The 12506-nt window shown below is 40.7% G+C and overlaps 1 protein-coding gene across 2 annotated transcripts in view; it reads right to left on the minus strand.

Moving 5' to 3' along the window:
• Positions 1-12506, minus strand: part of Ctnna2 (catenin (cadherin-associated protein), alpha 2) — a 1070661-nt gene that overhangs the window by 679984 nt on the left and 378171 nt on the right. For both annotated transcript variants that reach the window (XM_005385453.2, XM_005385454.2), the window contains exon 7: positions 3311-3514. In XM_005385453.2, the coding sequence (XP_005385510.1) occupies positions 3311-3514 (204 nt within the window). The remainder of the gene's footprint in view (positions 1-3310; positions 3515-12506) is intronic.

Consider the following 12506-nt stretch of genomic DNA (forward strand, 5'->3'; position numbering starts at 1 on the left):
CTCTCACATTCCCTCCCTCATGGGTTTCCCATCCTCCTTTGTACTCATCACCACCTCAAGTAACTCTTGCTAAAATTCCTTATGCATTTGTTATCTCTCTCCTCTGTAACCTTCACAGAGGCAGAGAAAATTTCATTTTGCTCACTTCTGTATATGCAGAGGCCTAAGACAATGTCCAGTACAGTGCACATTTGATGAACAAATAAAATATTCTAAGTATGGATCCATCACAAAATCTTTTTCAATAAAATACTGTATTTAATTATACCCTATCATGGGTCACTTGTAAAATTTTTTCATAAGACAAGATTTTACTGCCTCAAACCAAACTCTATAAAATTACAAGTTTACGAGGGTATTTTAAGTGTCCATTATAATTTAGAATAGTTGAACATATTCATAGTGGTATACTAGCAACCGCTCTAGGTTACTGATGGCGTTAACCACTCTGGGTTAACAGGGTTACTGATGGTGTAACCCTGCTTTACATTCTTTTGAGAAAGCATCTATACCCATTGGTCTCCACATATGTACAGTAATGGTGTTCTATGTAAGGGGGACTATTCTGGAACTTGAAAGAAAAGGCTACTCAAGCTTTTGCTAAGGCCATTCCAACAATTTTTGTACCACTGCCATGCTCTAGGGCTCTAATTTGCACCACAGGTATCTTTTCATCCAAGTTATTTTTTAATCATCCCATACTTTCTGTGAAGTCTATAACTTTTGTTACCTCTTCAAATGATACACGTTTGTAGCAATATCTAACTCACAACTGACATCCTACCTTCAGTATCACTCATGTGGCCAAACCATAGCCCGTATCCAAGGAAGAGTGCTTTCTCCAAAGAAATTCTCTGTGATTTCCATCTTCCTTTATTCCATGCCACTTGGCATATAAATGGTTTTAGAACAGCTTTGGCTACAAGGGAATATTACGAGTTGAATGTTCATTTGGGACCAATCAGGTTTTTTTTTAATTCAGAAATGCCAGTTATGTCATTTTAAAAATTGTTTCAGTTTAATGATTTCTTTAGCCTAATGATATTAGGCCTAGCACATTAAGATGAAAACCTGCAGGGCAATAATTTCATAATGTCTTTATTTCTAAAGCTTGCAAAATTGAAAAAAGAAAAACAAGAAATATACAGCAGTGCAGGAATGACTAATCTACTAGTTACTGTGCATTACAACAGAATTTTCAGGCAAGGCATGAATTGTGAGGTGTTTTTATTAATATACATCCTATAAAATATATCCTATAAAAATAATACAGATTGATTTTTGGCATTAGAAATAAGTACACTGGAATGGGATTGTGGGGAAGTGTAGGTGAATGCAATTCTACCTTGAAATCTTCAAAAATATGTGAAGTTCAACTAAATTTTCTATGGTTTATATAAAAGTCAAATAGGATCTGTATTGTTTCAGGCTTTAATCCTGGTAACTTGATGTGAACAGAATTTGTACACTTTGAAATTTACACACTATACACTTCTAAGTGTTCTCTCTAACCATGTCAGAATAAAGCAAGATTTCAATAAAAGTACAAAACATTCCCATGCCATAAGTTTCTGAACATGAAACAAAAGCCTGGAGTCAATAAAATATAAAAATCCATCAGCTCTGCTGCTGACCTGTGTGAATTTATACTGAAAAAAAATTCTATCTGACAGTATTTTGAACACTGAACTGAAAATTATATGTTACATCTCCATCGACTGTTCTTTAATTACAGTCAGTGATTTTCATTCATAGCATATATTTATTTATATTGAGATCTTAACCATCATTATGTCTGTCGTTTCTACTGTTCTCTTTGTCAATAGTTCACTGATAGAAACACCAGCGTGCCTTTCTATAAAACCAAATTTCACAGACAAGTAATTAGCCCTTTGCTGTTCTGTTAAAATAACAACAAACAGAATCCATAATTTTATTATTCTTTTTTGGCAAACCTTCTCTACTCAAAACTTTTGCTCAGGGTGTGGGATGCTGGTGATCAATATTTTTAACTGAACCCTAGGTAACATCCACAAATCAATCACAGAATGTGCTGGCCACCGAGGGTCCTACAGAGAAGTCCCAGCCAGGCACGTTATGATGCGTCCATACCTTATTTGCTTGCTGAAAATGGACAAGTCTTCCAAAATCAAAGCATCTGAATGCTCAAGGAAACAGATTTTGCTTTTTAGTCTGTAAGGTTTTCTCGTTAACTATCGTTTTGTTTTCTGAATGAAGTTCTCTGGCCAGTGAGGCAGAAGGAATACAGTCAGTGCTCACATGGACTCCACATTTGATCCCTGCACTGCCTGTCAACAAGCTGCACATATTATGATGAGACTGGGGAGGCCTTGGAAGCCAGGTTTGCCTCAGCCTAGTCTCGGTGTGCTCTAATTTTACAATATGTTCTGCCAAGGGAGCCCTGCCTCAGTGTGTTCTAACAACATTCATGTTGGATTTCAAAGGCTGTGAGCAGACCTTCAGTGTTCCTTTTACCTACCTGACAACACCATCAGACGTGTCTTCAACATATAATATTCAGACCTGACTTCATCTACATTTTGTCCAGGTTATACTGAATGATGTCAAACCCAGGACTGAGGACAGGGGAAACTCCAGATCAGTGGCTGCGGCAAGTTCTGGGCATTACCACAATGCGACGAATGCAGTCAGTCAACACAACCGTAAACTCGGGTCTTTCATCTCCTTGCAGTGTACAGGTACACAAAACTGTCACATTTTATGACAACTGGAGAGGGGGCTATTGTCTGTGCCACAATACAACTAAATGCCACTAATAGTTACTTGAAAACTCAAACGCACTCTTACAAGCAATGCTACTTGCACAACGAGTCAACAAAGCTCCTCTAAATTTCACTGCGCTAGAATTCCACCGTAACTGTCCAAACATTTTAAAACCTCTTAGCTTTATTAATACCTTTTCAGGGTGGCAGATTAGCTTTGCAAGCGCTCTGTGAAACAGAACTTGGCATATCCTCCCCTGCTTCCATCGATCAGCTGCTGGTACCACTTGAAATCCTGCAGCCACTAAAACGACCCAGAAGAAATCGCTCAAGTACAAAGTGAAAGTTTTCCTAAAATTATACTCTCCATCCACACTTCCCATGGGAAATACGCATTCCGAAATGAAATCAGGACGCAGGCTGTCTCCATGCGGATCATGCGCTCCACCTGGCGCTCTACCGGGAACACCTGTCCTCTTTCCCAGCTACACATACTTCCATAACAGCCACGCGATCTTGGAAGGGAAGCCACCGAGACGAGGGCGAGCTGAGAGCCCAGGACTTACATTATTCATGTACTCGCTGAGCAGGTCCTGCAGCGCCTGCCGCACGGCGTTGCACTCGGCCACGATCCGCTCGCGCCGGTCGTCACGCGTGCACGACGAGTCTGCCATGAGCGCCGCGCCGCTGATGATACTCTCCAGCCTCTCCTCCAGCGACGGCCGGAACCGGGCCTCGCTGAACGTCATGGGGTCCAGGATAATCTTATTCTGCAGGGATGACAGCGAAGCGATGAGCGGGGTAGAGCAGGCTGCCTTTGCAGCCTGATTTCAAACCCAGAAACACCCAAAGCCGGGATAAGACTCCCTGCAACTCCCTCCGAGGAGAGAATGGCTCCTGAGACAAATTCTGTAACGGCCTTGAGAAAGTATTAACTTTTGTGAGATAGCGTTGCCCGGAATGTAATCTCCAGGTTGGAAACAGTACATCTTGTTTGAAGAACGTGTTCTTGGCAAAGGCTATCTGAAGTCAGAGGTATTTTCAAATGAGATTGTGACACTGGTTTGATATTTTAAAAATACACAGCCCTCAAGCAAAGCATATTTCAGTATAGCACTTGGGGGGATTATGGGATGCTCTTAGAATAAAAGATGACATTTAATCAACAATTTAAGTGTGCATTAACTGTGACCTTTGTACACAGAACATCCGCTTCTTGAAAAGTAATCATGGGGAGGGGTGTCTTTGGAAAGGAGGGTAACTGGCATTCAATAAGTGTATTCAATACAGGTTAATTTTCCACTAAGAAGTAATATATGTAAAAACTGGGGCTGGGGATTTAGCTCAGTGGCACAGCGCCTGCCTGGCAAGCGCAAGGTCATGAGTTCGATTCCCAGTACAGGAAGAAAAAACAAAAAATAGAAGTAATTTATGTAAAACTAGTTTTATGGAAAAGCATTCCTAATGTGTATGTATGTGAGAATGCACATGAGATTTATGGAAGTGAAGGGTCACTGTTTTGATAGAGGGATGAATGTGTTCTAAAGGAGCCTATTTAATGGGGAAAATAGTGATGTTTCCTGGAAGAAAGATTTCACCAAGACTGTGAGCTCAGTTTTGCCCCTACTAAGTCTGAGGAGCCTGGAAGCTTGTGGATAGGAGTCTTGAGAGCTGGACGGAAATATGCACCCAGAATTGACGAGATTTTGAAGCCTTGTAGGAATTCAGGAATTGCGAAGTGTGTTTGAACACAAAGTACAGATTGAGACAGGAGTAAGGTGAACGGAGTAAGAGGAGCAGAACAAAGAGGGCTTTGTTAGTGTCAATTTCCCAGGGCAAGCAGAAGGAGGAGAGTAAGAAGGAAGATTGAAATTATAATCAGAGAGATGGGAGCAGAGCCTGGAGAACTCACAGGAAGCAGAGAGAACAAAGAGTAAGATGATCTGTGATAATTAGCTGGGCGAGGGAGAAGTGAGGCGGACACTGCCGGAAGCTAGTTGCTGTGGGATCCCACTGTTGCTCCAAGCAAGGAAGATCATTCCAGCAACATTAAACAAAGTGGAAGGACCTGTGGCAGGAGGCAGGGTGTTCATTCTCATTGGAAATGCACATTCAGAGGTCTAGGAAACAGGGGGCTGATGATGGGGCAAAGGGGCTTTCAGCCCTGGCGGCCTAAGTACAATTTCCATGCCATTACTGTCATGTTCCATCTCCTTCATTCCCTAAATAGTCATAACACATTTCAAAATGCTATTAAAAATCACAAGATACCATATCAATAAATACAGTATAATAAGAAAAATGATAAGAGTACATACTTACACCACTGAAGTCAGCCAAGGTGCTCCTATGGACCTACCATGTGGGTAGTACGGAAAACAGAACAGGGACCAAAAATGACGTTTTATGGCTCTTCAGTCTAATGTAGTAAAAAATCACTGCGCAGTTATTACAGAGGAAGCCCAGCTATGTGCTCCGGGAAGAGTTACTCTAGCCCTCCAAAGTATCCTAGAGTATTTGCTGAAGGTTAGGCTGAGAGCTTCTGTGGCTCCGATTCTGATTCAGAGCTTTATTAAAATGCAAATCTCCAAAGCAGAAAGCTACACATTAGTGCACAAGGTTATGGAGTTCTTGAGGGATAAGCATAAGCAGGTTGTAACTTTGAAAGGAAAGGGCAAAAACTGAACACAGACTAAGTGTGGAATTCACCACAATCGTGGATTTACTAGGAAATCACTAAATGATCAAGTCTTCGGTTTAGAATGCCGAGGCACGAAGCCTTGCAAACAGGAGAGAAACACTGCGCGGCAGCCTTTGGCATGATGACCATCTTCACATTTGCTCTCTGTTAACATCTTGGAAAGGCAATGACAAAAGAGTGTTTGTATATGGTGTCCTACTTGGAATTTATCCCTTGTGCCATGATATTGGGCATAAATGTCTGAACATTACCAAAGAATCATGGGAAGGCCTCAGTACAGTGGATGGTTACATGGGGTCCATCATTATAGGTGAAAGATCCAAAGGAAGTCTGAGAGAAGAACGCAGATACTCCTGTTCTCCTCCCCGCCTCTGTACTGCACTCTGTCTGCAATGTCTCCTCCTGTGGGGTTCATTTAAATTCATATTCTCAACTGGGGGTAGTAGCTCATGCTTGTCACCCCAGCAACGGGGAGGCTGAGGCAAGAGGATTGCCATGAGTTTGAGACCAGCCTGGCCTACATTGTGAGTCCAAGCCCTGGCTGGACTACATAGCAAGACCCTGTCTCAAAACTAAATGCATGAATAAATAAATAAAAAAATTCATATTCTCCCTCTCTGTCTCTCTCCTTGTCACTTTCCATCTCTGTCTCTGCTCCAACTCCCTGTCTCTGCCTCTGTCTCTGTTTCTGCTTCTGTCTCTGTTTCTTTCTGTCTCTGTCTCTCTGTCTCTCTCTCTCCTGCTGCTCTACTAATGTATTATATGTTTTCTTAATCAAGAAATTAAGAGCTGAAACCATAATTAAGGAAATACCTGACCAAAATATAATCAGACTGTCTTGCCTACAAAGATACTTGATTTTTAAGGGCTTATTTTGCAGAAAGCCAAAATGAAAGTGATGTGTTCTGCTTTATGGTTTCAGGAGGCTCAACAGAATCATAGATTGGCTCTAGGGTAGATCTTTATTATATTTTTTTACTAAATATATAAAAGGTACCAATTTGAAGGAAAAATGATGAGGTGAATTTGAACTTTACAATAAGGGTAATTGCAAAACAGTTTCTCCATAACACAGAGGAAAATGGACAACAGTCATTAGACTGCTGTTTGGAAGTTATTTTCTATGGTACACTGAGCATAGAGATACAATGTTTCAAAGAAAAAATTAGGAGTCTGTGGTCAAATATGTTTTGGAAATACTGCATGGCACAGAGCAAATTATCTTATGACATACTTTGGGGAGTTCTCCATTGAAGGGGTCAGTTCACTATCGTATTTCCCAAGCCTATTCAGGCATAGAGAAAGCCACTATATAAGGCATATATTACCTATAGGACCCAGGGAACACATCTTGGGAACTGTGACAAGGGAGGACTTGTAGTGCCAGCCGACTGAGCTCCTACCTGCCACTGCTAGGGGCTGCCATGAAAGCAAATGCTGGAGACACTGAACTTGACAAATTTCACATAAAAGTTACACTATCTATCACATTTCTAATAGAATTATTCATTACTTATAGGTCACAAGGGAAAAGCTTTAAGAAAATCTCCCACGGAAGGAAACAATGAATTTATAACATTCTAATCTGTATCTGTGGTGCAGAAGGGAAGCATTTCAGGGACAGATGCTAAAGATGAGCAGGGAGAAGCCACTCAGAAGAGAGAAGGGCACTGAGGGAAAGGGCCATGCCTGTGGGGCTGCACATGCCTGGGTGCGTGCAGGCCACCCTGTGCATATGGGATGGGGTACGGATTGCGTTTGTGTCTGTGATTCTAAGGAGGGGTGGGGAGAGGTGGTAAGCATGGCTAGAGGAGGCAATGTGGGCCTGAGTTGGTCTATATGTGCACATGTATGTATGTGGGATCACAGTGGGTTGCATATCTGTGTGTGTGTGTATCTCTGAGTCTGTGAATGGTTGGGTACAAATTGTATGAGTGGAAGAAGGTGGGTACATGTGTTTCTATATGTGAATATGTTCATATAACTGGAAAGATCTCGGGCAAATGAAAGAATAAAAAGTTGTACTGAGCAAAGCTAGAGGCTCAGAAACTAGAAAGAGCTACCTATAGTACCTAAAGAGGGGAAATCAATCCCTAAAGATGAACCCTGAGCAAGACATAACCAAAGAACAGAAGTCAAAGTTCAGTGAAGAAGACCCATTTGCTGCTGCAATATTTGGGAGTGGTTAAAAGAAGAAGTGTCTAGGCCAATTGTATTTCCCAATAAGCTCAGCAGTTTTCAGATCAGCATGCAGTCACTGGGAACAGCACATGGCCATATATTTCACATCTTTGCATCAGTCCAGCAGGTCTCACTTTTCCGTACATCTTCTCCCACTTGCCTCCTCCAGGCCAATCTCGTCTTCGGCCTTATCCTCAATCAAAACTACACTATCTGGTCCCTGATGGAATACTGGACATGGGCAATAAGTGACAAAGCAAACAGTGAAATGGCAAGTCCAAGGCTTCCTGTCTTTCCCTTTAGGGAAAAGATTTAGTCCCATGAGAAGATTCTATGGTGTTTCTGTAAGGCTCCTTCCAGACATAACTTTTCCAATACTCAACCTGTCTGCCAGCAGAGGCACTGTTCTTAGCTCAAAGCCAGGATGTTTTAAAAGAGACAAAGTGGAGCAGGGAATCTTCCAAACACGTGGACTTCTGAACATTCATACCTGGCAAGCATTCATACCTTTAACCTCAAAGACTTTGCCTGCTGAGGCACAACACATCCAGAGAACTTTGACCACTGAGGTTTACTAGACTCCTCCTGCCTAATGTCCATTGCCTTCCTTCAAACCCTATAAAAAGGTCTGCTTCTCTTCCTTCCCTAAAGACAGACTTTTCACCCTCTATCTGCCTGCACCCAGAAACAATAAATTCCACGTCATGTTGCCTGACACAATCCCAGTGGTCTCTACCTTGTGCCATTTTTTACAGTTTCCAGACGTTACCTTTTTTTTTTTTTGGTTTGTCTTTTTGAGACAGGATTTTGCTATGCAGTTCAGGCTGGCCTTGAGCTCACTTTGTAGCCCAGGTTGGCCTTGAATTTTTAAAGATCCTCCTGCCTCAACCTCCCAAGTGCTGGTCTCATAGTCATGTGCCACCACGCCTGGCCAGACCTTATGTTTTAAAATCAACTCTTTTTTTTGCATTTTAAGGCTCATTTCACCTTTTTATCATTTTAATCTCTTAGATCTATTTTACATTGTTATTTTAAAATTGTGGGCTGCATGGACTACTGAATCATTTAAATTTTTAAATTTACTTTAATTTTTTGTTCTATTTTCAGTCTTTATCTGACTTGCACAATATTCTGAGCTTTGTTATTTTTACATGTTTTTAATTAACAAGTTTAATTTTAAAATTAGTGTTTTTCGGGCTGGGGATTTAGCTCAGCGGCAGAGCGCCTGCCTGGCAAGCGCAAGGTCGTGAGTTCGGTTCCTGGTACCGGAGAAAAACCAAAAAAAAAATAAAATAAAATTAGTGTTTTTCATCCTTACAGTTCATGGGGTGGCAATTAAAATGCATATCCCTAAAGAGACAGTTATAATAAATTACTCCAGGCGAAGGAGCTACTACCCATTTCTGCAACTAAGTCACTGTTGTAGCTCTCCCTGCAGCCTGACATAATAGATCTCTTGTTTTCTCTGATGTTGACCTGTATATAATTTTTGATCTGAAATAATTCAGGAAAACATGTCATTTAAAACTACTTCTCAGAACAATGCATTTACCTTTACTTACCACAAATACAATAGTTACTAGAAGACTGCCTTTAAATTCTCCTATTCTTCATTCTTTGCAAATAGAGTTACAGGATCTAAAATTTCAGTACAATTCAGTTAGTTTGATGCAGACTCTGATACAAAGGGAAGAAGTGGAGAGATACCTGACACAGCAAGAAGCTAAATGTATCACATATGGTCTGATGGATCCATAATTCTGCGTCCTTGTTATAATTATCTCCAGTTTATTGAGCAGAAATGATTCAGAAGTGTTGCCCCAGCCATTCAGCTAGCAATGAAAAGACCAGGATTTGAATGTAACTCTTTTGACTTCAAGCCCAGAGTTGCTTCTATTGTATGAGGTTACTACACATATTCAGTGGGGATGAGACTAGTAAATCATAATTGCATAGATATACTCTTGCTTTGAAAAACCTATGAAATTCTGTTGAACCAAATATGAGAAGTTTAAGTGTCATCTGGTGTACTGTCTTCTTTTATGTCAGCTGCTGCTTCAAGCGGATGACTGAGAGCTTACCATTCATTCAACAAATTGGTACCTGTCATATTAGGTGTTTAGGGCACATCATCAAGAATACTCTTTTCAAGAGGCTGACTAATCAAACACCAAAAGCATATACAATCAACTGCAATTGAAAAACATGTTGCTGATAGTACAAAAGGGCTGAGCGGCAGCACATTGGTACAGCTGGGAGGTGGTTAGAGAAGTCTCTGTAAAGGAGGAGTCTCCTCAGCTGAGACCTGGAGAGAGGAAAGCAGTGCATAAACAAAGCCAAGAGCAGAAAGGAGAAGGTCACACCTGGAGGGGAAATATGCCATGGTGTATGAGAAAATGTTACAGGAGATCTACTGAAACAGAGGTGCTAAGGCACAGCCATGCATCCAGTGCCATGGAAATGCCCCAACTGGAAGAGAAACTTAAAGCTACATTAGCTGACCACCTCTCCCTGCAGCACCTGGAAACCATGAAGTTTTACATGGCAGCCACATTTGGTCTGAGGTGGGCACAGCCACCTACCTGAGAACTGCACTGTCACTTACCCAAGGAGAACACCTATGACAGGCAAACTCTGTTACTGAAGTGGACACCCCCACCGCCTAATGCTGATTCTCAGAGCTGTGCTGAGGCGCTTCTCCCCAAGCCTCTCTTTCCTGCTTTCCTTGCGCAGGAGTTAGACCTGCGCAGTAGTGAAAAGGTACCCTCAGTCTACATCTGTTAGTTCTCTCCCACTTTATCTTTTACAGCCAATTCTTCCTTACACATTGAACATCATCTATTTTGGAGTCTGCTTCTCCCGGTACCTAAATGGACAGAAATAGGAGGAGATAAAGGTAGAGGAGAGAACAACCTGGTCCTGAGGACACTCATATGCTGCTAAGAAGCTTCCTGTTTGAACACATGCCTTTCGGCAAAGAAGAATTCTCAAAAGCCCCACACATTCCTTGTTTGGCTACAGAGAGTCTCCTGTGGTAGCCGGGGTAAGTGAACTTAAGAAGCTGAAGGTAGGACAATTACTAAGCCTTCAGTTCCCACAAGAGAGCCAAGAAGCATACAAATCAGAACTGCGGTTGTGAGCACCGAGGGGCTTAGGTTGGAAAAGCACGGAGAATGTCAGTCCAGCAAGATTTAGAGAAACATGAGGGCTAAGAAATGAGGAAGAGGGACTCAAAGACAGAGCACAGATTTCTATAGAGTCAACGTCAATGGTGCAGGTGTAAAGGAACTGTTTTTTTGAGGAGTCAGTCTGCTACTGTGTAGCTTTATTATAACACAGGGCCATTTGTCTATTTATTGTTTGTGATTGCTTTTGCAGGACAGTGACAGAGTTCAACATTTAGAAGACTGGAACACAAAGCTGAGAGTATTTACTCTTAGCCTTTAAAAAAATTGATGACTCCTTAAAAAGTGGGCTGAAGTAGAGCAGGTAAAGTATTTGTGATTCTTTTAAGTGAGGAAGTCTGGTAGGAAGTTAATTATAAGTATTTGTACATCAGAAGGGATATGGCCTCTTCTTTTGATATGTAAAATTAATTGCTTTCATATATATAAGGTATATCCAGTTGGAAAATGTAATACCAATCACAAAATACAAAGAAATACACTGAGGTCCATTATGTTCAGCAGAAAAATGTTCTAAGGGAGATGAATAATCGTCCAAGTACACATTCATTGCCAAAGCAGAGCTGCAATTGGGACGCACCCCCTCTGGCTCCAACCTATGGTATTAATCAGTGCACAACACCCTTTCCCGCATATGTCTTGCTGCCTGGGTGACACCAGTTACTAGTGCCAGAATTAAGGCAAAAACCACTTCCCAAGTCAGAAACTGAAGGAGCTACAGTTCAAGATTCTTTCTTACTTTGGGAAGGCATTGAAAATAATAAACAACTAGGAAGGAAAGATCACAAAGTGTTCTTTAGCCCACTTTTAAGCTCATATGTCTGTTTCAAATTGGTCAGCAGGTGCTATAAGCCTTTTTTTTTTTTTTTTTACCAATAAGGAAAACAAAAGTATAGTTTGATCCTTCTCTAGCTAGGAATTAGCCACTTTAAAGCTAAGCTTTTATCTTTGTGCCCTCAGTCACTGAGACAGTTTGGCTTACTTGGTAAAATGTGATGGTAAAATGTGGTTCTAAAAGTAACATTTTCAGTTACAATGAAGTCAGTAGAAAGGCTTCAGTGTCAGAGTCACCTGAGTGGTGTTTTAAGCACATTAAGTTTCTAAAACCTTTAATGCACAGCTGAGGAAGGTGATGCTTTTTTTTTTTTCCTTTAGTAGTCAAGAAATTGCTAGTTAAAGAGTGGACAATAAAATCTTCTCTATCATCCATAGATTTCCAGGCTTTCAACATTAGTTAAACCATTAAGAGAATAGCTCAGTCATCTCAAATGTATGCAGAATTTTCAAAATGTCAAAGGAAGCAATTTGATAATACAAAATAAGGACTGATCAAATAATTTGTTTTTTCAAATCTAATTTTATAAGTATAAAAGAGTAAATGCCAGCAGTATGAGAAATACTTGTGCTATTTTTGTTGTTGTTGTTTGTGTGAGAACCCTACAAAATAAATGTCTTGGATTTTCACTGCTTTCATAGTTCCAAGCAGCAACTAAGAAAAATAAAAAATTGTGCTGTTCTCTCTTACACCAAAATCTCTCCACTTGCTTCCAGTATAAGTATTTTGAAGCAAACAAGCTGAAAAATAAATGTCAATATGCCCTTATGCAATCTTTCACTTTCACTTTTTCAAAACCTCAAAAACATTACTAAAAGTCATTCTTTTAAGAGAATGTCATTCCAATAAAGAAAATGAAA

The sequence above is a fragment of the Chinchilla lanigera genome, unplaced genomic scaffold (assembly GCF_000276665.1).
Source record: "Chinchilla lanigera isolate Chin_1 unplaced genomic scaffold, ChiLan1.0 scaffold00023, whole genome shotgun sequence".
Taxonomy (NCBI): Eukaryota; Metazoa; Chordata; class Mammalia; order Rodentia; family Chinchillidae; genus Chinchilla; species Chinchilla lanigera.